This window comes from Metopolophium dirhodum, chromosome 1 (assembly GCF_019925205.1).
Source record: "Metopolophium dirhodum isolate CAU chromosome 1, ASM1992520v1, whole genome shotgun sequence".
NCBI classification, from domain to species: Eukaryota; Metazoa; Arthropoda; class Insecta; order Hemiptera; family Aphididae; genus Metopolophium; species Metopolophium dirhodum.
In genome coordinates this window covers 63,184,822-63,211,648 of record NC_083560.1, presented here as the reverse complement: position 1 = coordinate 63,211,648, position 26,827 = coordinate 63,184,822, and the positions used below count along the sequence as shown (strand labels likewise).

Below are 26,827 nucleotides of genomic sequence, written 5' to 3'. Positions count from 1 at the left end.
GGGGCAAAAGCTTCAGTTGCCACCCCCCAAATGACGCCACTGGATAACTCCTCTTGTCATTATTAAATCATTTAAATATCAAACACATTTTAGCGGATATATTATTAAATAATATAGTATTATATCTTATTCGTAAAATGTAAAAACTGATTCAATATGCTGCTGTTGAATTTCAACAACTATTTATTAATTGTTAAATAATATTTTAATATTCCAATACTCACATTACCGAGAAACGTTTTTCTAATGTTAATTAATATACAAAATTATCTTTATCTTCTGCAACTTTATTTAACAGTTTTAATCAAATTTGTCAACATAGTAGATATATATTAATAGAAAATAATTAATTTTCACAGTCTGTTGGATACATTAATCTGTATTTATTTTCATATTAAACTTTGTATTTTATTTCTATACTTCTATGAAATGTAATTATTCATGATAGATAATATTATGTTATAATAATTTTGAAGATGACGATTGTGTAATAATCCTAACCTAACCATAGTTACATTTCAGTATACCATGAACGAATTTTCTTTTTAGTCACTGAATATATAATAGTTATAATAGTTGTATAATACTAAAATGCATAACTAATGAATATGTGCAATACGTAAGTACCTTATGGATGTTAATTAATTTTATATTTTTTTATCTAACTCATATCTTATATTATTCTAGGTTAGGAAAGGTTAAGCCTATTGATAATTATTTTAAATTTTAATTAAATGAGAAAACAACAAAATATATATTGGGGAATAATTAGAATTTCCCATCATGGTGTATATTTTGGTGATGCTAAATAACTTTCATACTTCGTTGATTGGTTCTGACACCAGACACATCCTAACACATCAAACTGTAAGTACCTGAAAAAAATCAGGACAATTATCATAGAATTTACCTTTTTTATCGGTAATCCCCAGTTTCTATCAGAATAATATTGACCGTTTCCACCCAGACCGTTTTTGCCAAAAGACGTTTCGCCAAAATAAGTTTAAAACCAATTTTTTTAATTTCGGGGAAATGCAGTATTATATGCAGAGCAATACTTCAGTCTACATGTAACAGTGCATTAAAACTTGTAAGTAAACGCAGACCGTACAAAAATACTTACATATAATTGCACATACCTAGTCTTTGTGAACATGAGCGTTTAAGAACTTACGTTCGGCAAACGCTAATATAAAAGTGATTGACTATACATTCTAAGCATGCTTGCGACCACGGGTGATGTAAACTTGTAGTTTCAATGTAATAACTTCATGTAATATTGTTGTTTTTTTTATATCTTGCCATTTTCGTCACTTATAAAAATATTTAAACACCCGATAAAATTTAAAAGGTTAGCAGACACGAACCGGTGTTCTTTTTAGGAAATCTAACAAAAGATTACACTGGCCTATATAATACCACAATAGCCAAAGGAAGATGCATTTTGTATACAATGTCTACTTTACCATTGTGGTAAACACACTAAGAAGAATTATGTATTCTATTCAGTAAATTATTTATTATAAGTTAACATGCTTCTATTTTTATTCTGGATCACTGTATAGATAGTAATTTAATAATGACTTTCATTTTTTTAGTATGATGATTGTTATAAGAGTCAATTAACATAATATGTGAATCAACAAAGACATTTCGTGTGAAAAATAAATAATTTTTATCAGATACTTACTAGCTTATGATAGTATTTTATGATTGAATATTATAACTATATGCTGCCGAAAACAAATCGTAAATACCTCAGTGTTAGTAGAGGTTTTCACTTCCTACATTATACACGTTCGTCATTCTACCGCCTTTTCACAATATATTATTATATTTTGAAACCGTTTTTATAGATATTTTCAAATATGTATCAAACAAGTACCTATTGAATTTTTTTTTATTACCTATTCAAAATGATTAATAACTATAGATACTGTTTTCCTCTGTTACTTGCTACTATTTTACCAATCCCATACATGGACCAGAAAATACATCACTGCAATTATATGCATTATACTCACATATTAATATTATATATTATCATCAGTTATCTATATATTTTCATTATAAGAAATATTCAAATACATGTGTGATTATAAAACGTGACACGTTTGATTATCATAATATAATAATTATAATATATTCGATTAACATGAATTACAATAAATGTAATATTATGATTATCAGACGCAGAAATAAGTCATCTCTGATATAAATCTTAAGAAAAAGTAGATAAAGAAAATAGAGTTTTAGAGTATCAAAATTCATCATAGGCGTCAAAATATATTAATAAATAAGCTTTAATACTGAACTGAAGAAAACTGCTGCATAGTGAATTGTAATACCTACCTATGTGAAAGATTTCATCAAACTCTTAAACAATGTTTTTTTTAAAAAACCATATAGTTGATGCAGAAATGTAGTAAAGTGAAGCTAGTTTACAGTAAAAAGATAACAAAAACTAAGCATCAGAACATTATACTACATTACAACTGATATAATGATACTAGCTGCTGTCTATAATTAGAGAATAAAGTTATTAATTTCTGTAAAATAAAGAATTACGTGGCATTCAAAAATCATATTATATGATTTGCATTTTCATCGATTGATTTAAGTTGGTTACATATATAATAGGTATTATATGAATTATCTCTATCAGATCATACAACAACAATATGCTTACCTATAAGGCTTCAAATACAACAAGTTGAGTTCTGATCGATAATTAATGACCTAAACAAGCGTGTTTTATAGTTTGATACAACAAACCGCTACCTATGCCCACAGATATTATACATTGATTGATAAAAACATGCTTACATTTTATGATTAAAAAAAAAACATACACAAATATATTATATTTGTTTCCTTAGGTTAGGTATTACAAATTTTTGAAAATGTTACACTGTAGGTCCATTGTTTTCATTCTGATGATTGTTGTAGAATGAAGTGATGTTTTTTTTCGAACGAGTCTTCGATGTAAATTGAAACACTTCGAAGGATAGTGAGTTTGATTGAAATGCATCGATCCATCAACATCGACACATCATGACCCGCCCCCAAAAAAAATTATAATAATATGTACTAATATATTTTTTAGTATAGGTTAGGTTTAAGAAAGTTTATTACTTTTTTCTCTATTTGATATTATGATGACAATATGCACGAATATTCTTCGTTAAATTTCTGTCTCGAAATTAAAAATGTACAACAATAAAGCATGATGATATCGGCATTGTGCTATTTGTTACGATGAATGTACCTACTTGTATCAGTAAGTTATATGTGTATAGATACTTGTACGACTGTACATATAATAACAAATCATCAATACACTGTATTGTAAAATCACAACTTTTGGTATTACCCATCACATCCGTTTTCCGGTAACCATGCTAGGTGAGATACCACCTCATATAAAGTAAGAACTCGTGCAATGTTCAGTACGTGAATAGTTTATTTATTTCTATCAAGAGTTTAAATATGTATATACAATATAAAAGGTTGAGAATCGTCGACCCTGCGGCATGCAAGACAACGACCAAGATTCTCATACAATATTGTAAATCGGGAATATTGTTATAATATTATAATATGTACAAATGATGAGTGGAAGATCGGTACCATACAAGTCGGGCACGCTTAGAAAAATGGCGTCCGATCCGTGAGTCTCGTCCGGACAGGCGCGTTTGGCGTGACTCAACTAATGGTAGCCCTAAAAGGAAAAATTTGATTGATGTAAAACACCTCGGGACGATTGTTGTGACTGCACGTCGAAGACGTTCGTCGGGGGTCTATGAATTAGACAACCCTGATAGTCAATGAATCCTGAGAGGTGCACGTCGTGTGGGAAATTTCATGGCAGTGCGGCGACGCTGACTCTATAATCTCGGCTGGATTCACGGCGGGTGGTCAGCGCTCCAGTAGTCGACGTTCATTATGTGGCTACAGTCGACCTCGTCGTTCGTCGTTGGATAACTGAACTAGCTATGGTCAGCTAGTTCTACTCGATGACTTGTTTTGATAAATCACGGTCTAGATAGTTCGTCGTCTCGTCCTAGTTATGGGTCCAACAATTTCCTTCCGTTAAGATTGATGTTTAAGGTTTAAGGTGAAGAAAAGACTGAAATAATGTTGCATACATTTGCTTTGATGGTGGTGCACTATTTCAAGCTTGAAGCGTCTGCTAGTAAGAATGCAAGGAGGGGAGCGAAATTGGGCTTCCAAGGAATCAGCCAGGAGAGTGGCTTTTTGCTCAGAATTGAAAGTTAGAATGCCTGCCGTGTCCTTGAGTGGGCGAGATAGTGGAAATTGTTGAAGCAATGCACTGTTTAGTTCGAAAAAGCGTGAAGGGATGTAGGAGCATTTGTTCAAAGAGCCAATGAGGTTGATCCATTGGTTATTGCAGTTTTCTGCCATGAGTTATTTTACTTTGGTGGTTGACAGAGGTTTAGCATCCTGGTCCTTGGATATTTGCAGCAAGATCCTAGGCGGTACTTGAGGTTAATTTCAAGATGCACCTTTTTGCAGGGAAGGACTATGGTGCCATCTAAAACCGTACCTATATGGAGCGGTGTGAGTATCTATGCCATGCGACATTATTGATGTGATATTTTTTATGGCTAAGTCTATGGAACTGGTGGATGAGCCACTGGAGGAAGATTGGGTAGCAGAGTCCATGATCAGCTGGAATGCGGCCTAGTCAATACTCAATGACGTATTTAGGTGCTGGAGGGTTCATAGAAGCTGTGGTGGATTGGAGTTCTAGAACAGGAGTGTGGTCCGAAAAGGTCTGAAGATAAGTTTTGATGTGCTAGTGGATGTTATTTAATTTGATAATGGTGATGTCTAAAATATCTGGACTGTGGTTGAAGTCGTCTGGGTAGTGGGTTGGATTGATTGGAGAAGCAACTACTAGTTCGTTTCTAAGTGTGATGAAGCGAGCTAGAACGTTGCCGGCCGCATTTGGCTCGCTTGCTATTTAGGTCGCCCGCTACAATGGTGTTATCAGGAGTGATAAATTGATCTCACATTTGTTTATCAATAAATTATTGTTTTATAGTTTTATGACCAATATTTATATACTGGCCAAATACTTAGATGAATTTGTATAAATATTAAATATTATAATAGTACTTATAGTTTAATCATTTATGTGTAATTGGGAATTTAATGTTAATTTTTTTTTTTTATTATTATCTAGTAATTATTATTTGTATTTTAAAAGTTATTAAATGGTTAATATCGTTTATAAATGTATAAATTATTTAAATCTATATTCAAAGCCATACAAATTGTTTTTAATTCATAGCAAATATAATATTATCTATGATTAGTTCATACAAAACTAAAACGGGTATAAATTGACTTCAAAATTCTTGGTAGTAGGTACTGATTTAAAAAAAACACTGAATTGATGTCACGCCTCAAATGATCATTTTTGAAACAACTGTTTCGATAAACATTGACTCGTTCACGTTAGGTACATCCCCGGTGTGAAAGTTTAACTTGACATGTTTTTTAAGTCCAAAATACACAATGTTTTAAGTAAATAGAAAATTGAAAATCACTTTATTTTTTAATTCTTAAAAACCATACGAAACGTAGTATTTAAATATGCGTTATGACAATTGGCAATTAGTATTAAGAAACAACTATTTACATGACAAAACACTTTGACCATAATAATATGTTAATATGATTTATCTTATTTTAATATGGCCCTTGGATCATAGATCTTTGATAAATCCAATCAGTGTGCTATGTGCGTCCGCTTGTGTCTCGACAAATTGCCACTTACAGAGAACGCTTTTTCACATACATCGCACACGTACGGCTTTTCTCCAGTGTGAATTCTCTTGTGTGATGTCAAATTGCTTTTTACACAGAACGCCTTGTTGCATACATTGCACGCGTACGGTTTTTGTCCAGTGTGTATTTGCTTGTGTGCCGTCAAACTGCGACTTACAGAGAACGTTTTGTCGCATACATCGCACGCGTACGGTTTTTCTCCAGTGTGCATTCGCTTGTGTTCCGTCAAATTGCCACTTAAAGAGAACGCCTTGTCACATACATCGCACACGTATGGTTTTTCTCCAGTGTGCTTTCGTTTGTGTGCCGTCAAACTGCCATTTAGAGAGAACGACTTGTCGTATACATCGCACGTGTGTGGTTTTTCGCCAGTTTGTGTGCGCTGATGCATCGATAAATTGCCACTTTTGCTGAACGACTTGCCATAGTCATAGTAAATTTTCTTCTCCATTTGTCCGCAGGTGTGTGACCGGTCTGCTTCTATTAGTAAATAATGTATTTAACATGTAATTGTTTTTCATACGATATTTGGTTACTATGCTATTCTGTTTAGTAATCGATTAGAATGTATTGACTTCGCTATATTTTAAAGCCAGTACTTGTTGTATTACATTTTAAACTTTTAATACAGTATAATATCATACTTATTATAGGTAACATAACAAATTTTATAAAATCATTAATTAATTTAACATTTTACCCAGCAATAGGTATATTTATAAATTATAATACTCTTGAATCTGAATCTATTGGCAGTGCAGCCTCGGCGACCGATAAGAAATCTTTTTTTGTGTAAGAATATAATAGTTAGGTAAATATACAATTATAGACCTATAAGATTTATTTAGACTAATATAGCTCCTTGCTCCTAGTTCTTCTCGGATACCGTAGTAGGTACATTGGCATTTCTTAATATTGAAAATGGTATTTTGCGACAATTATTGTTACAAAGTAATATACGTGATAACTATAAAATACTAGTTGGTCCGTGCACAGTACAGCGGTTGACTTTTTATCACGATTCGTTGGGCAACCACACTATATTTTAAATCGTGGTTTTAACTAATAATACTATTTCTTATATTACCATTTACAAAATGGTATATCGTATTAAGTCAGACCCTCCTATAGTATGTGTCAAGACGTGTACCTCGTCATTAAGGAGTGATTTACTGTAATATTTGTGTTAAATTTGAATCATATGATAAATCATTGCATACCATGAAAATCGAATCTGAGCAATTGAGCGAAGACGTCAACCTATATTACTAAGTTTATTTTTTGATATATTTATATTGCTATTAAAATAGGTTGATTTTCCAAAAAAATTGCATTTAAAACTGTCATTACGTGTATAAAATATAATAAATTAATACTTAAAGGGCCTCGATACAACCGTCAATTTTAGTTTAAAAGACATTAAGTCTTGACAAAAATCAATTCAGTTTACGTTGTCCTATTTTTATTCTAAAAATTGATTTAAATTCATCAGAAAATGAATTTCTAGATCACATGTACGGTTTGAAAAAATTTAATCTTATTTAAATTTGAACTGTAGGTGCATAATTGAAAAGTAAAAACTTGAATATATGGATTTCCTCAAATCATAATTATTGTAATTAAACTAAAAATAAAAAATAAAAAATGATTCTTACAGTCTATAGAAATTTTTTCAGAAATAAAATCAGAAAAAGTTAACTAACTATAATTTTGTCAAAATAGTTAGTAAGACAGTGAGTTACCGTAAAATTCGTAAAGTAATTTTGTTTAATTTTATCGAGTTAATGACATGTGCATTACAATCCGTACAATAGAATTGTTTGGCATTTATAGAAAAAAACTAAAAAAAATTTTAACTTATAATAACTATTACAGGTATAGTATTATAATATTATGCTAAAAAAGAGTAAACATTTTCAGAAAACTATACAAAGGGTAGGAAATAATAATATAAAAATGTGGACACCGCTCTGCTGTACAGTAATATTTTCAAGCATGCGTTGTTGTAATGGGTGTGTTATATTTGAATTCAATGATAAAACGCTGCATACAAAAAACGATTCTGAGCGGAGACGCTGTGACGCCTATAATAGTACCTATACTTGAACAAATAATCAAATTTAATAATTAAAAAAAAAATTAATAAAAATCAAAAATATCTCATGGCTATAAATAGCGTGAATTTCCCGTGAAATTTTTCTTTTTGATAGAGATGTAATAACTTGTTGGGAACCTTATGTTAAAATTTCTAATGTTAGCAATGAAAATAAAATTTTTTATGAATTTCTAACTGAAAAATAATTTACTTCATTTGAAATAATGATCATATAGCTACAAATAGCTCAAAAAGAGTCAAAATGGTTTCCAATTTGTTCGATGTTGCATTATGTACATATCTTTCTTAAATAATTATCCCAGTCTACAACTGTTAATTTATATTGTATTCGTATCTAACTCCCGTTCGCAAAATTAAATGGTTTGTAGTTCGTGGGCCAAATAATAAATATATACGATTATAGGTAGTCCGAAATGGAAGTTTAGGACCTTGAATTCAATTATCTGCTCGTTTATGCCTTTATGGCAATTTTTTTTTTTATGAAACCATAACGTCCTTTTAAAGTACAAATGTACAATAAATTGGCCTTTTCACAAATGCGTTCTTCGTGTAAAATTAAAAGATGAATCGCTGTATTTTCATCACTTAGGTACGGCCGTCATTAAATCTTTTAAATTAATTAAAAATTCAAACGTTTAAAAAAATTATAATGCACCAAAATATTATATTAAACGGTCTACGGAATTAATGGATTGTTTAATTTTCTCATTATGAGAACTACTATAAGATAATAATAAATTCATGTGCATTATGGTAACATCAATTCTGTTATGAAAATTTGTTTAGGTTTTTAAAATATAAGTTTATAATATTTTTCTTCATCGAGATCTACACGACTTTTAATAGAATAATTATTATTGAATAAATACCAAATATAGAGGTAACGGTTATAATATAACTTTATATACAAGCGTTTAAATAGTTTGTATAAAAGGTATGAGGCAGAAAAGGATAGGTTCATAACGAAAATCTGGGGCATTACTCCACTCAATTATTTTTGTGTCCATAAAAAGTAAAACACTGACAAGAATAATAAACCCTAAAAGGGTTTCATCGCCCTAATGCCTTTAATCTACTAACATATGAAAAATATTAATTGAAATTTAAAATCATAAATATTCAGAATTTTATTTCGATAAAGACCGTTACCTATTAAACTCGTTAATGAATACAAAATATTTACAGACAACTTATTTGTTATCTACTTAATACTTAATACTTACCTATATATTATATTATCTGTTTCCTCTAGACTGTTTAAAACGAGTTAGGTATATTAAATTATTAGCTTCCAAAAAGTAATAAATATAATATATTTTTCGACCTAGAAATATTATGTCGATTGGTCAACTTGGTGCAGCAATAACTGATAGGCAGTGAAAAAGAGTTTGGCACTTTGCGCATAGCCCGTTTCCGTCAAAAAATGAAAATCTTCGATTCCCATTTCCGCCTTAATATACCTACACCAATTTTTTTAAAAGATGCTTCCGCTAAATGTTAACCATCAACCATGGTTATGGTGCAAAAAATGTAACAATAGCGTATTAGCGTGTATGTTGTAGGTACACGGTATGCGCCCTACCAGCTACTTGCATCATGCGTCCGAATAAAAAAAGATTCAGATTGGTCATTTAATATTTGCATCTCAGCAATCCATTATTTTTTCAACCAAGTCGGATTCCTAACTATGTCCATGAATATCGATAAAGTCATTAGATTTTTTTTAATAATTAATATTATTATTTAGGCAAAAGGTATACGTTTATAATTTTTAAAGAATGCCAATATACCTATTACCTTCCTATGTAATATTGCTTAAATTTAACAAACAGAACTATTAATCATAATTTGAACTTCTCAACTATAGTTTACCAAAGGTGCCACACATTTTAATTATAAAAATAATTGGAAAAAATTGAAAAAAATTGGTTAGACGTATTAGTTGTATCGCGTATTCTTAGTACATGCATAATAATTAGTTACCTTCATTTTTAAATTTATTTTCGTATAGTAATTTTACAAAAACAAACTACCTACCAATATATAAATAATATATATATATATATATACATAATAATGCAATAAAAAAAAATAATTAAAATTAAATTGTCATAAAAATATGTTATACTTACAGAAATTGAATAGAAATAATGTTTATATAAGCTTTATACGGCAAAAAATTAAATTATTATCAAATGTTCTATTTTTTTCTCTTGTTTCTCTGTTTAAAAAAAAAATATATACCTATTTATAATACGAAAAATTAATTATTTCATAATTTTCACAATTTAATTATTATAGGTAGATACCAGGTCCCACCTACATATTATTCCAGAAACATTTATTTTGCCATCTGCTATTCTTACACAAAGTCCCAGAGCCAACGTAATACATAAATAAACACAAATCAACGCAAAAGAAATTAATGCGTAAATGACCAACGTTTTGAAAAAATAACACGGTTTGTAAAAGAAAACTGCTGTCGATAACGTTCAAAGATCACCGCATAACAGAATACATATTATATTATAATATTCTAGCAGTAGATAGGTGTTACTTACAAAAAACTATCTAATAATATAGAGGATTTCTATCCCACCATATTTTAAAGTTTAAAAATGGTACCTAGGTACTAAAAGTGCACGTTCCTGTAATGTTCATAAATTATATATAGGAGGTACATATATCGATGATTAGGAAGGTACAACCATAGGTAACCATAAATTCAGCTCCATAAATACATTTTTCTGTAAAAACGTATGACCTTCATTATCTGTCTGCAACTGCTTCTATTGCTTCTTGTAATCAATTAGTATAATGACTAATAATTTGTTTGCGTATTAATATACGTCAGTTTATCAACTAATAATAATGTTACTTATTATAATAATGTAAATAATGTTTTATGTAAAAATGAAATTCAACGACTTCCATTGATAAATATTAAAAATAATTGACATTAAAAATTGTATGTATCCTGATTCAAGAGATTTACAACATAGGTTAGGCCCACCATAAACACACTTGATGTCTTGATGTTATTAGATTTATTATTGTTAAATTATTTTAGGAAGAGAAGGTTGTCACCTCCTCTCAGACTCTATTTATTGATAGTAGGTAGGTAAAAATATTTATTATATTTCCTCCTCCCCCCAACACCAAATAAATAAATATTTACTCTAAATTACACCACTGCAGGCGGACTCACCCCTGGTCCAAATTGTAGCCATACTTCTTTCCAGGTACTTGCCTAACAAATATGACGTAATAAATATGTGTTAAAAAACTAAATCTAATGCAGAGTGTACCTATTTTAGTAATGTATTATTTATCGTATTACTACGATAGAAGGTACGACACACTTAATATTAATTTCTAAATATCTGTATATACAAATGATTATGAGGTACCTATATTATCGTACAATTGTAAAAAAACTGTTTCATATTCTAAAAACGCGTAAGTGGATTGTTTTAAACTAAGCTATTAGGTGGATATTATTTTAATGATATTGCGTTGTTCAGCTGTGGTCTCAAAAAACCTCAAATATCACATCATGTGCAAAGCCCCAATTTTGCAGGACACACAAAAAACTTTTAAAAAACATTGCGATTGATCAAGGGGAACTCATTATTTTAAACATTTAACACAATATCAAATATTATTTTGAAAAAGTTGGAGTAAAATTCAAATTCAATATTGGTTGAAATACCTACCTATTTTATAAATTGTCAATGTCTTGCCACATTGAAGGTTTTATTAGTTTGTTTTTTTCCAAGCGTATAGATATCTACATATAGGTACATAGCCCGATGTAGGAGGTTTTTTTAATGATAATTTTGTCATATTAATAATATTATGATATTATACATTTAAGATAGGTATTTTATAAATGATTTATAGTAATTAGTAATAGTAAGTATTAGTAACCATAACACATTGGCTCGATGTTTCATATTTTATTATTTTTTATTAATTATAGGATTGTGATAGACGAATAGCACTTGGCCAATTATTATCAAATTATAGTTTATTTTTTTCTGAATTTAGGGAAACCAAAACTTCAAAATCACATAGGAGATTTTTTCGTTTCAAAGACAAAAGAGTAATAAAAATATAATTATATTGGTGTACAAACGTCTCGGTTGGCGGGTCACCGACGAAACGTTCTGCCCGCAGCGGAACATTCGGGTCCTCCGTGTTATCACAATAATAATAATAATAATATGGCGTTGGCGACGATCGGGGCGATACCGTACGTTATCGATCATCGAGTTTGTTATCACTTTGGTTTTTTTTCTTTTCTACGTAATCTCGTGAAGAAGCCTACTTAAAATATTATTCACCATTATAATATTAATATCGTTGTTATTATTGTCATTATTATCGTGTGCTGGAACGTAATAATAATATTAATTTATTCGCTATGATTTAGAGCGCAGGTACTAAACGTATCGTCACTGTTATTGTTATTATTATCAATAATCATCGTCGTGCCGTCGTTTCACACTTTATGCGTCCGTCCGTTTGCGTACAATAATACATTACGCGCCTTCGTAATTAATCGAACCGCCGCCGTCACCGCCTCCGTCGTCGTCGTTGTCTTGCCACAGTAATTTATCGCGTCCGTTTTAATTGGTTTCCATCTCGAGATGTGGCGTACGAACAACGGCGATTAGAGCGACACCACAGAAATCGTTTTTGGGCAGGTAAACTGAACTATTACTATTATGGTTATTGTTGTTGTCGAAATACTTGGTCCCCGTCCCGAATCAATCCGAATGAAAACGATTAACGGACTTATTATTTCGACGCAAATGTCTATGGGTCAGGAATTGGCCTGTCCCCGCTGAAATTCCTTGTCGGCCTGGGGAAGTGCCACACGGCTGCGACTCTACAATCGCTTTAAAACCATCGAACGGACGTTCTTAATTTATCACACTGTCGGTCGTCGACCGAAATCGTTTGTATGAGATCTACGCCTCTACATACTTGGTCTCCTTTCGCTCAAGTCAGTGTAACTCAATATTATTCATTCACAACTGCTCGATTGAATCGCTAGTATGGCCATAACCAATTCACATACCACCCATAGTACACCTAAATAATACAACTGCTTGTTTATTTTAAATTTAAAAAAAAAAATAAATTTATTTTATTTTTAATTTTTATATACAGTATGTACAATCAATGATAGAATCCGAGATAGTATCCAATAATAGACACTCATATTTGTTGGCGGTGGGCGGGAGGCTAGAATCCATGAATCCCTGTCCCTGTTGGTGGGTATAATTAGCATCTGTGGTAGCAATGGTATAAGAAATAAATATTATCAACAATTAACACGGCTTAGGTATACAAAATTATTGGTACTTTTTGGATATTGCGACTATCAACCGTAGTACCTATAGACCAGTCGGGGTCACTCGCTCAGACAATTTAAAACAAAAACATCACTTGATATTATATGTAACACCAGCGTCAAAACTTGGCACCTTGGGTAGGTCTTTGAGTAAAAATAAAATGTTTTTAAGCACTATAGACCTGTGCGTGACATGGTCATTCTTTCGATACATTTTCTTAGAAAATGTAAATCGAAAACATTCCACCATGGCTTGAATTGATGTGTAAAACCAGCTTGGGCAGTTCTCTAGGTAAGGTTAGGTTAGTTTAGGATATTATGAGAGCTACTCAAGATGGTCTTACATCATAACAAATCAAGGGATGTTTTCGATTTAAATTGTCCGAACAAATGCAGTGAGTGAGTGACGCATCCTGGTCTGTTTGTTCTATTGATTGGTAGTCACGATAACAGAAAAGTAACAAAATATTTAAGTAGGTACCTATAAGTACCTAATTAGTAATCGCTAATTACTAATATAATTGTTTATTACAACTTAAACGATGGCAACAAGCTAGATACCTTTATTATTTGTGTTGTGTTTTATTGGTGTGACTTTTGTTCTACTTGTAAAAAATAAACCTCTAAACCTCAATCAAACTTTTCAAGTCTATTTGATGATAATCTTGCTGTTATTGTTGATAAAAATTTGTTAATTATTGAAAGTTTAAATTCATAATGACATTGTTTTTATTCTATGATATTATTTAATGAACATATTTGAAATATATTATATATGAAATATTATAGAGTTTTGACAAAATTTAATTAAATATGGACCTATGTGTATTAAAATGTTATGTATTTATTTAAAAACATCGTATTTTATGAAAATATATCTACAAACATACTATGGTTTGTATTTAGGTATAAAGTTGTTATTTATTATTTATGTATTAATTATTTTTATTTGATTTTAGATAGATATCTAATGCAATAAGGAAACATCATTTAATAAAAATGGCAGGAGGAACTAGCTTAGTAGTTCCAATAGTTTTATGGGGTAAAACACCTTTAACACATTGCATTTCATGTGTTTATTTATCTCCGGATCAGCGAACACTAGTAACTGGATGTTATGATGGGCAGATATGTCTTTGGTCAGTATCTCCAGAAACTTTAAAGGTAAGAATAAACAAGTTTACTCGCTATAGTAATACTAACTATAAGCAATATATTATTTTTTTTCATTAACAGATGACTCCAAGATGTTTATTAGTTGGTCATACAGCTCCAGTTCTATGTCTTGCACATGCCAGTATTATTGCTGATAATGCATTTTTTGTTAGTTCATCTGAAAATGGGTAAGAAATAAGAATTAGTATTAATTTCAATTGTAAAATTAGGGAAAATATATTTTATTTAGAATTTTTTATAAATTGTTTATCATTTGTAAAGCATATCTAATTTAAATTTTACTAATTTTAGTGAAATGAGTACTTGGGATATTGTTGATGGAAAATGTAGAGAAGTTACAAAATCAATTTATATTCATACAAACATTCAGGTTAACAAAAATTTTTGAAATGTTATTTATTTTTCGTTAAATATTATTAAATATTTTAATAGGCATACCGTATGGTTGGGACCGAAGATGTACGTTTATTCTGCAATGGATATTATGCTGAGGTCATTATAATGAATCCATTTACATTAGAAATTATTTTCTCTTTATCATCACGTGTCAATCCTGACTGGATAAGTGCCTTATATGTATTGAAACCTCACACATGTAAAGGTAATTGTAAAAGTGTTTGCAGTTTCACAAAGAATTGTTATTATTTAATTATTATTATTTTTAGATGATGTTGTTTTGGGATTGACTACAACTGGAACAGTAAAAGTGTGGACTTTAGAGCCAAGAGACTATGGACCTACAGATGTTTCAGTATACGAAAATGAAAGTAAACAAATCAGATGCCTTAATGCTTTGACTATGGCTTGCTGTTCTCAACACCAAAGAACTGTGTTAATTGTCTGTTCAAAGTGTTGGCAGGTTAATATAATACTCTGCATTTATTGTAACAATTCATAATTCAATATCAAACTATATGAATAATTATAAACCTATTTGCATTTACTTACAGATATATGATGCTGGTGATTTCTCAGCTTTATGTACAGTCTATGCACCTCGAGGAGAACGTTGGTTGGGTGGAGAATTTTTAGCTCCTGATCGCGTTCTTATTTGGACAGATGATGGCAAAGGTTATCTTTACAAACTACCGGCAAAGTAATTATCTAACTCGCATAAGTTTTAAAAACTATGCAATTTTACTGAATTGATTGTAATTTATTTTCATAATATAGTAGTATTGTTGAAAATAAAAACTTCCATAAGCAAGCTGAGGATGGTGATATTCCCTATTTATACAGTTTACTATCTGTGACTTCAAACACGGTAATACTTTTTAAATTAAAATTTAGACTATTAGAGGGTACTGTTTTTTATAAATAAATAAAAAGAAGAATTTACAAAATTATGTATTATTCTATGTTTTAGCACTTATACTGTTCTCCAGCTATTCGGTTTTATGAATCTTTTCAACATGGAAAAATATTGATAAGAGGTGATTCAGAAGGAGCTGTTAATATATGGAAAATTCCTGAACTTTCTCCAGCTCAACTATCAGTTATTAAAGAAAATGATTCTCAAAAAAAATTAATTGGTTAGAGTTTAAATTTAGTTAATATTTTCCAAATTTATAAATTTAATGTTATACAGGTCTTTCTCCATTTATGAGTACAAGTTTATCTAAGGCATGGGAATCTATGAAACCCAATCCAGTTGGAATTCTCAACCAATTGGTAAATATCATTGTTATTAACTATTGTGATCAATATATATACATAATTATATTATTCAATATATTTTAGGACTGTGAAAATGTACCACATATCAAGTTGACTGCTAGTATATACTTGGCAGGTCAAAGTCGTCTAGTCATTGGTCGTCAAGATGGTTCCATCGTTATCATTCCAGCTACTCAAACAGTAATGTTACAACTATTACATGGAAATCATCAACACTACAAAGGTTTTTATAAAAATATTTTTTACTTGACTGAAATTTGAACAAAAATATTTATTTAGGATACAAGTTATTAGAATAAAATTAAACATATAGTAATATTGTATGAGGTATAGTTTAAAATTAAAAAACTAACTTTTAGGTTCATATACAATTATTGTTAGTTATTATTTTAAAGTTTCTCTTATACATAAATTAGCTCTTTTATAGAAGAGCAAATATTAATAATTAAGAACGCTTATCAATTATAATTTATTAACTTAACTAATTGTTTTTTTTTAGATTGGCCACCGCACCAGATTTTACTGGGCCATAATGGACGAGTCAATTGTTTGCTCTATCCACATCATATGCATCCAAGATATGACAAGTCTCATTTATTATCTGGAGGGGTAGACTTTGCTATATGTTTATGGGACTTATATGCTGGAACATTGCTACATAGATTTTGTGTTCATGCTGGAGAAATAACACAACTTCTAGTCCCACCCAATACATGCGCTAATGTTGGTATTTTTTTTATTAAAACTTAATACCTATTATATTAATGTTAATTTTTTTTTCTCAATTTGCAGCCTAGAATATTGAAATGCATTTGTGCAGTTGCAAGCGATCATTCCGTTACTTTGTTAAGTTTGTCTGAACGTAAATGTGTGGTGTTAGCATCCAGACACTTATTTCCTGTTGTTACAATTAAATGGCGTCCTTTAGATGATTTTATGATTGTTGGTTGTTCTGATGCCACTGTTTATGTTTGGCAAATGGAAACTGGTATTTGTTGAATTGATTTAAATTTTATTATTTACATTATTTTCAATATTACCTATACTACAAATTACAATACTTAGGTCACTTGGATAGAGTTTTACATGGAATTAGCGGGGAACAAGTTCTATATGCATGTGACGAAAACACAACCATATCTAGTACAGTAGATTCGGGTCTGGCTAATCCTGCAGTACATTTCTTCAGAGGGTTACGTCATCGTAATATCAGTGCTATTAAACATGCAACACAGGTAAAATATTTTCAGAAATTTTATATAATCCCATATTCTGATTGTGCTGATTTACACTCAGTATATCTTTTATGATAAATAATAAATATAATAGGTATAATTTGGTTTGTCTTTATTCAAACATTTTTAAAAATTTTTATTGCAGAGAGGAATCCATCAATTGCAACAATTGCATCATTCAGCTCATTCCGATGGCACAGATCATAGTAAAACAAGAGCTTACCCATTAATGGTACAAGGACTTCGAACTAACCCTAACGATCCAGAATGTCATATATTATGTTTTGATATTGAGGCTCTAGTTGGTCAGTTACTAAGTTTAAAATGTTCATTGATTTTGCAATTCAATTTCTAAAAACATTCAATATACTATACGCACTGAACTGTAAATATGGAATAGTGTCCCTTTATTCAAGCCTGGAGTTAGCCATTTTGATTCCATTAGATATAGTTTTGTTGGAATAATATCAATAAAAGTAGTGGGGGGACGAGGTGGCCGAGCGGTCTAACGCAACGGATTCGGCACAGCCAGTCCGAGTTCGATCCTCGACCACCGGGCGGCATTTGTGCAAGTCACGGTGTCCGGAAAACAAGTGCCGCCATCCCCCCACCCGGGGCATGGCAGAAACCTACGGGTGCCCCATTAGAAATTCTGCCAAAACACAACACACACGTGTACCAACCTACCCAATTTAAAAACCTACAGTACCCTCCCCCACACCCAATGGCCTATGTTGCCGCGGGTTACCCAATAAAAATAAAAAAAATAAAAGTAGTATTCTTAGTTATAACAAGCTTATGTATTATTTTTAATAATCCAGTATAATGAAAACTATATCAATGTGGCACTGTCTGATGGTAGTACAAGTCTGTCAATCCTTAGCGCGTCCCATATTTTCAGTTCAGTGACTATATATGATTACATTTCATATTAATATAATATTTTTATATTATTTTAGTGCAACTGTTGAGTGAAGAGTATGGGTTGATGTCTCCAAAAACAATGGAAGCACAGGGTCTAATAAATGCAACAGAGTTTCAAAAAATAACTGCTCTAACACAGTCTGTATCTTCTGATGCTCATAAAAAAATTGCAGGTATACTATCATTATACTTACCATTCTCAACAATTAATAATTATGTCATGATGTTTTACAGTTGTTTTTTTTTTTTTATGAAAAAGTAACATGAGTTTAACAAACCCTCTCAATATTGCTATTTTTATTTTTGTGATATAATATGTACATATTTTAAGCCATTAAAAATCATGGTATAATTAGAATTTTTGGACACGAGGGTTTGCTAAATTAGAATTATATCTTTAATAATACTGAAATATTTTATGCTTGCTTACTTTTGGATAAGACTTTTTTGGAAAAGTTAAGGACAAAGCCGACAATATGGAACGCATTTTGAAAGAAAAAGATAAACATGGTAAATGAGCATGCTACCTAATGTATGTTTTACAAATATCTTTGAATACTAAAGTTTAATTAAAAAAATTATAATTACATATTAACATTTAATAATTAACACTTATTATGAAATAGTTTTTAAACTGTTTCTGAGTAACTATAAAATTAAAAAAATGTTGAGTACTAAACTCATTGATTTAAATTTAATAAAAATTTCTAGAATTATTTTTATTAATTTATATAGGTACTTTTTGTCAAAAATATTGTTTTAAAGGACATCACAAGGTTAATTTTTTTTTTTAATTTTAAGTTTATTGGTGTATTATTGTCATCAATAAATGAAAATCCGAAGTTAAAAAAATGATTATTCAACGAGATAATGAGAGTTGATGAATAACCACGTGACATCATAGAGTCGACGAGTGAGCAGCCATCTATGTTTTACGTGTAAAAGTAGTTTGATTTACACCATGATTTTAATAACTTACTATAGAATTTCAGAATTTTTTTTCATAATCCTTAGTAAATTTATGTGTTTAAAGCGATGGTGTGATTTAAAATGTAATATATCTTGCTATTGTATACATATTATAAATTATAATTAAGTACAATTATTGAGTTTGCTGCTCTTGTTGTATTGCCATATAAATTTAGTATAATTATCCTATCTACTTTGAAAAAGTTTATCAAAATTATAATCACACCAGTGTCATTAACATAAAAAAAACTTAAGGATAAACCAAAAAAAATAATATTATCTTTTACAATTGAAATTGTTGTTTTAATCTAGACACTTTTACATGTAAAACATACGCCGCCATTTAGACTTCGGCTTTATGACATCACATGCCTATTTTCAAACACCTGTATCTCATTGAATAATTAAAGTGTCTTAAAGTGTGAAACCCACACCATATTTCTTAGATAATGAAATACTTCAAATCTAAGCAAACTTGTTTTTAGTGTTGTAATGTCCTTTAAGCATTAGAAGCTTTTATCTTGCCTGCATAATATTGGTTTGGAGCTTTTTGTATTGTATGTGATATTTTTAATTTTTTAATTTAATTTAATTTTGTGGTGTGATGTCAATGTTATAATTATTTAGGAATTTTACCTAAAAGAAAGGATGGTTCAGAAACTATACTAACAAAACTACAGTCTGTAATTGAAGGTTTTGATAGCAAATCAAATGATAAAGGTAATGTTGTATTACTAAGCTATAATTTTTTTATTAATATCTAATCTAATTTAAATTAAAACTATCTATTGAACTTATTTTTTTATTTTTTTGTTTAATATATTATTAGGAGGTATATATGATTTTTTTTTTTTTAAAACAAAATATTACATTTATATATTATAATGTCCACCCTCAGGTTTGAATCTTAGTGGAGTAGTGTGTCGTAAAGTATGTGGCGCAAATTTGACGATGGAGATTGCCCAATTGTTGATGTCATTACTGTATGCATGGGGTTTAGATTTTGAAGTAGACAAAATTTGTGAAACTAAACTCGGATTATTGCGTCCAATGATTCCTGTATCATTTGGAGTTATTTCAAAAGGCGGTAGGTTTTAAATAATAAAATAAAATAAAGCATTATAATTGTGATATTATTGTTTTTTAGGTTTTATGAGCTTATTGTTGCCTACATGGCAAAGTAGTATTGATCTTGAAGATAATTATGTTAAATCCAGCAATGGCCCACTGATGGATTTACCACCAGAGATGGTAAGGCTTGAATTACTGACTAGGCTTTTCACCGCGAGAACTCACTGGGAAGTAAGCACTACAGTAACTAGTCAGCATTTAATTGCTATAGTGGCTATAGCCAATACACTAATATCCATGAGTGCTCCATGTTTCCTTGAAAACACATTCTCAAGGTAATACATTATATTTGATGAATTTATTGAATAATATAGTATATATATAACTGAGTTACTAAAATAAATGTTATTTTATTTAGTTTTATAATAAATAAATTATTATTTGTTATTATAGGCAACAATCTGTGAAAAGTCGTTCAGAGGAAGGAAATGGAGAACAGAGTACTTCACAGGTTGCATTTATCAAACAAGGATGGTCCCAACTAAAGACGTTACATTGTAAATCATTGCCTGAAAAAATTGTCAATCATGGGTCAAAGAGTTACAAACGAATTCAAATTGAAATGCTAGCACACCGTTGGCAACACCATTGTTTGGAGGTAATAATAATAAATTATAATTTATAATATAATATGTCATACCAACTATTATTAATAGATCAAGGGCTCTAAAATTATCAAACATGTAATTATGACTTAAAAAATCTTAAATATGCAAAATTAACAGAAATTAACTGTTTAAATAATAGGTGCGAACAGCAGCTCAAGAATTGTTGTTAGCAGAATTAGAACGAATTGGGCCTAAAGGTCGTAAAACATTAGTAGAATTTTGGGTTCAATATTTACCAGTAAGCAACTCTAACGGTAACATGAAACCTACCGCAGTTAGCTCTAACAATTTAACCAATCTAAACATTAATGTAAGTAACATTAATTAATGCTTCTAACAAGTACAATAGAACATACATCATTAATATTTGTGTGTACCATTATATAGTTTTTTTTTTCTTAATACTTAATTAAGATATGTATAAATTGTATTATTTTAAACACTATGAAATTTATATTTACAGAGTGAACTACTATAGCCAGCCCCAATAATGTATATAAACATTTAGTTATATTTAAAAACAAAAACAACTAATCAACTGTAATGTCTACTTTGTAACAATTCCTTTAAGATTGTATTTATATATAATTGTTTTTCTCTTATATTTAGCTAAATAATAATACTCGATCAATAATATTTTTAATACAATTTTAGTTGATTGATACTGAGAACACGATAATATGACAAAAATCTATACATTTGTGTTGTCTTTTGCATCTAACTATTGCTTTCATAACAAATATAAATCAATGCTTCTTTACAGTTAACTTAAACCGGAAATATTTATGCTTCTAAATATACAAACTTTTGTTGAATAGGAGGAGTTGTATTGTATAATTATTATTACATAATTGTAAGACTTATCTTATTGGCTTATAGGAAAATGTTGAATCATCAGCAAACATTCAAGATGATGATGACGACGATGAAGAAGAAGGTTAGAATTAATTTAATTTCATGATATGCCAGTAATTTTCTATTTTTTTTTTATCTTTCAGATTTATGTTTAAGAAAACCATCATCTATAAATGAATTGCGTCGTAAACAGACAACTGCTGTAATTTTGATGGGTGTAATGGGAGCCGAGTTTGGCCAGGAAGTTAATGCGTCTGATAATGTTAGTATATCAAGCCGTTCACAGTCTGGAACATCTATTAGAAGAAAAAGTTCAATTGTGGAAGGTTTTGGTATAGGAAATAATAATTTATCAAGACTAACAAGTATGATTCTTTTTCAAAAACTTTAATTATTCTACTTTAAATACCATTTGTATGTTAATTTTAATTTTAATAGGTTTGGCATTAACTCAATTGCTTTTAACACCATCCTCTATCAAATTGCCCGCTCACATGGCATTACGAAGAGCAGCAGTAGATTTGATTGGCCGTGGTTTTGCTGTATGGGAACCTTATTTTGATGTCAGCAAAGTGTTATTAGGGATATTGGAATTGTGTTGTGATAATGACAAACTGGTTCCTAGGTGATTTGATTTCTTATACATATAGAATGGTCTACACAGATTAACTTATACAAAAAATATAATCTAGAGAGTAAATTTAGTAAAAATGTTTAACCGGACCAGTGACAATGTGCACTTATATGTGTTTGTATTCACATCTATCCTTACTATGTAATTTCTTTTAGCATGTCTTATGGGTTACCTTTGACACCTTCTGCTGATTCATACCGAACTGCTCGGCATGCACTCATATCAATAGCAAATGTTCGCCCTGCTGTGTTCATAACAACTATTGCCAGAGAGGTATATTGTCTATAATAATTATTCATACAATCAGAAAAAAATTCAGCATTAAAATAAATATGTTACTTATCATAATAAATGTATATCAGGTGGCTCGTTACAACAGTATGCAACAGAATACTCAAGCTATGAATATGGCTATAAGTAATTCAGTTTTGCACAGAGCAAAACCAGAAATTTTATCTATCGTGGAACATTTGATCGAGAAAATGCATGTTGAAATGACAGATTTACTAGTGGAGGTAAATTTAATTGAATTTTAATTCTTCCAATTTTTAGGAATTGGGTAACAATTATCTATATATGAATATTCAAGAACTTTTTTCTTACCGATTTCTTTGATCATATATACGCAGTGTTCGAATTAGATAAGTAGTTTTTTATCTAGATAAAGATAAAGATAATGCAACTCTAATGTATCTAGATAGAGATAAAAGATAACTTAACTCATATTTATCTAGATAAAGATAAATACTTTTTTATCTAGATAAAAAAAAAATATAAATACAATTTTTTTTTAAATGGGTTTTAAATTTAAGTATATTTTAGTTGGGCACTAGGAACATAATAATAATAATGATGATATAAATAAAAATAATTACATTATTTATAAACCATAATCTTGGTGTGAGAATCTCTATAAATATTTAAATGCGTTTGTACAATTTCGCGATTTTTATCAATAAAAAATGTATCTAGATGAATTAATTTAGATGAGTAAAAAAATTATCTAAGATGAACGTTTAGATACCTTGTAACTATTTATCTAGATAAGATAAAAGATGAACTAATAATTATCTAGATAAGTCCGAACACTGTATATACGTATGTATTAACCAATAGGAGAAAATAAGAATATATACAAATAGAAACATATTGTCAAATAGACTTGCCCAAAGAAAATGTTGCTTTTAGGACAGGTAAAATACGAAAATAGCTCCATCTGGCCAGTAAAATATAATTAAATAAATTTTAAAAAAAATTGCCGGCGAAGTCTGAAAATACGAAATATAAAAAGCAGTAACCTAACTAACAAATTAATATAATAAAAGAAAATAATTACTAGTTTTAAAATTGATAACATTTTTTGAATTATCAGTTGTTTTTTTTTTTTCAGGTAATGGACATCATACTGCACTGTGTAGATCCAACACAACTCAAAACCCGTCCTCTGTCTGAGATTTCTCCAGCCATAAGCAGATTCGGCCAGGTGACCCATTGTTCAACATCTAGACGTATAGCTGTGGGCACCAAAAATGGCACAATTGCACTATATGAATTGAGATCGTCCAAATGCCAGGTTAAATACTAATTTTTATTCAATGAGGATTTACAATTTATAAAATATATTTTTCCACAGACCATTAATGCACACACTGCAGCTATCTGTGCATGCGCATTTTCACCAGACGGAAAATTCCTTGTGTCATACAGTGCAGCAGAAAACAAATTATCCTTCTGGCAAACGTCTACTGGTATGTTTGGTTTAGGCAACAGTCAAACTAAGTGCACTAAATCATATAGCACTCAGAAAAAAGATTCGATACGTGCTAGCCAACTGCGGCAAATCAAGTTGCACTGGGCAAGTAACCGCAGCGTTCGATTTTTTTCAGACGGTTTAGAAACAACATTTGTTATTTAAATTGTAAATACAATTTAAATGCAAATAAAGAAAAATAGATTGTTTTGTTGTTGATATAACAATTTTATTAGATCGAAAGGCTTTTGCTAACAATACATTTCCCATAGTTTTATTATTTTGGCTTAATAACATAGTGTAATTGATTTAATTAAGTATTTAATTGTATATTATTATACATGCATAATTATTGTTTTCATATAACCAATTTGTCTTTATAGGTTTTAAGTTTTTTTTTTTTAGTATAATCTTTTAATTGTTTACATAATATTATTGATCCATTTTATTTTAATATTACCCTAAGACATCATATTATTATCTAATTAGACATCAATTTTGTTTCAATTATATTTTTACATTCTTCAATCCTGTTAACTATATAAAGATTCAATCCCTCATGTTAATTCATTATTATTTTTGTTCTATTTAATTCAAGTTATCTTATTATGTAGTTGTATTATAGATCTCATATGTGATTTTTTTTTTAATTATAGTATAGAATGTTTGTGTAGATAACTTATAAATTATAACTTAAGTTAATCATTATTGTATGTTTACTGAATGTCGTTCCACGTGTTGTGAATTTGAATGATAAGCCACTACCGTTTATACAAAGTTTAAGTAGAACTATTAAAGCTTAGAAAATTACATGTAAAATATTCTAAATGATTGTCTAACAATGAAAATACTGAAATTTTCTTTTTTATTTTTATTATTATGCATTGGTTACTCCATTATTTTTTAAAAATAATTATTTAATATAAACATTAAATTAATATGGTCTTTTAACAAATTTTAAAATGTAATATTTTTGGTTTTTTAAAAATGTTTTTTTTTAATTAACTGATAACTGAAACAGCAAACTGCACAACTTGACAACGCTCCCAATTACTGAATATTCTTAACTTCAGCTTTTATGTATCTATTGTACATTGTGTCAGAGTGCCACATAATTTATTTTTTATTGTCTAGTATTTTTTTTTCTATATTAATGTTTTGAAGATAAATACAAATATTGTTCACAGTTTTTAATTTTACACCACTAAATATTTTTCATTGAGTTATCTAAAATTAATAACAATGACCAAATACAAATAAATGTTTAACTTTGAATTTGTTAATAGATCCAATTTACTCTAATTTAAAATAAATTTTCAATATCATGTATTTATTACATTATGTTTAGTAGACAAGTAGACAGTGATCAATAATATTGATGTATCAATCCTAAAGGCATATTAATATATGGACCGAGAATCCCCCATACCCTGATATATGTTGCTTAGTGCCAATATTTTTAGAAATGGATAGCCTGTTCATATCCCGATTTCTATACAATAGACGTCTGTGGATAAGTCCTTAAGTATATGCTATCTTTTTCCAACAATATTTGCTCTCTTTCTCTCTCTCTCAGCTATCAGTCCATTCCTATATTTTATGTCAATGATCACTCCACATCTGCTCTAATTTGTTTAATTTAAAATTGTGTCGAGTAAACAAAATAGTATAATATTGAGTAATAGTTTGAAAAATCATTTTTTTTTTTCATGTATAACAGTATTGGGGCAATTTTTGTGATACGTTTAATTTTTTAATTGTTTTTTTTTATATATATATAATGATATATTTCATATTATGGTTTTTGTTATAATAATCATTAATCAAATATTAAATCGTTGTTAATGAACATAATGGTATAAGCACACAATACACCTCCTAAATATTTACATAATTCCACTATAATAATAAATAGTGTACATAATAACTGTATCCTTAGCTTCATTTTTCATACAAATATTTTATAGGTATATACATAAACTAAATGTGTATGTTAACTTACCAAAACAAGCTATTTAACGACATTATTAATACCCACCGCATGATTTGGTTAAAAGACAAGTTTCCAAAGGATCCGTAGGCCTTACATTAAGATTCAATCTATTATAAATATAAAATATCTAATTTATATAAACGTATGCTATTCTTTTTTTCAACAAGGATTGTTATAAGTGTTGTTATTAAATAGCCTGTATTTGTGGGAACTGCGCTTATTTGTCTTATGTATTTACTATTAACAATATTACTATTATAGATATTATTATTATTATTATTATTATTATTATTATTATTACTATATAAGATGTATTGATTTAGAATTTTGAAATGATTAATTCAAGAAAAATTGACATACCTATCTTACCTTACACATTACTTAAGATTTATAAATATGTGTCAATAATATTACACTTGTTATTCCATAATAAATCACACTTTGAATTTAATGCTCATTGTCTGTCATTTTCTACACTGGTATAGTGGATAATCCAGCATAATGTGCCTATAATGCTAAAATTATTCTCTTTGCTGGTAGCATATATACTTTAGTTTAATATTATTATTTATTTGTTTGA

At 29.5% G+C, this 26,827-nt stretch overlaps 2 protein-coding genes across 6 annotated transcripts; one reads left to right on the top strand and one right to left on the bottom strand.

Annotated features, from left to right (window-relative positions):
- Window positions 1–5,758: 5,758 nt before the first annotated feature.
- On the bottom strand, window positions 5,759–6,268 carry LOC132940690 (endothelial zinc finger protein induced by tumor necrosis factor alpha-like). Its single transcript, XM_061008398.1, has one exon. The coding sequence runs from the start codon at window positions 6,266–6,268 to the stop codon at window positions 5,759–5,761; it is 510 nt and encodes a 169-aa protein (XP_060864381.1).
- Window positions 6,269–12,236: 5,968 nt separating this feature from the next.
- On the top strand, window positions 12,237–25,583 carry LOC132934205 (WD repeat-containing protein 7). Of its 5 annotated transcripts, none has more exons than XM_061000481.1 (29): window positions 12,237–12,642; window positions 14,259–14,459; window positions 14,532–14,638; window positions 14,763–14,841; window positions 14,904–15,072; window positions 15,137–15,330; window positions 15,422–15,567; window positions 15,645–15,735; window positions 15,838–16,003; window positions 16,060–16,142; window positions 16,212–16,371; window positions 16,648–16,871; window positions 16,941–17,136; window positions 17,214–17,383; window positions 17,529–17,688; window positions 18,343–18,480; window positions 18,749–18,817; window positions 19,904–19,996; window positions 20,175–20,363; window positions 20,424–20,682; window positions 20,801–21,005; window positions 21,155–21,325; window positions 21,895–21,952; window positions 22,014–22,235; window positions 22,309–22,495; window positions 22,660–22,777; window positions 22,867–23,019; window positions 23,895–24,077; window positions 24,138–25,583. In XM_061000481.1, the coding sequence occupies exons 2-29, from the start codon at window positions 14,295–14,297 to the stop codon at window positions 24,417–24,419; spliced, it is 4,437 nt and encodes a 1,478-aa protein (XP_060856464.1). In that variant the 5' UTR covers window positions 12,237–12,642; window positions 14,259–14,294; the 3' UTR covers window positions 24,420–25,583. The 5 variants fall into 5 exon arrangements, with proteins under 5 accessions (XP_060856464.1, XP_060856466.1, XP_060856463.1 ...); XM_061000483.1 differs by having other exon boundaries at window positions 14,255–14,459; window positions 21,155–21,253; XM_061000480.1 differs by having other exon boundaries at window positions 14,255–14,459.
- Window positions 25,584–26,827: the final 1,244 nt, after the last annotated feature.

Bases quoted from the DNA above. Each gene is read 5' to 3' on its own strand.
- LOC132940690 (XM_061008398.1), bottom strand. From the start codon at position 6,268: ATGGAGAAGAAAATTTACTATGACTATGGCAAGTCGTTCAGCAAAAGT.
- LOC132934205 (XM_061000481.1), top strand. From the start codon at position 14,295: ATGGCAGGAGGAACTAGCTTAGTAGTTCCAATAGTTTTATGGGGTAAA. The intron at 18,481-18,748 runs GTATACTATCAT...CTTTTGGATAAG, and splicing joins TGCTCATAAAAAAATTGCAG to ACTTTTTTGGAAAAGTTAAG. The intron at 19,997-20,174 runs GTAATGTTGTAT...GTCCACCCTCAG, and splicing joins TAGCAAATCAAATGATAAAG to GTTTGAATCTTAGTGGAGTA.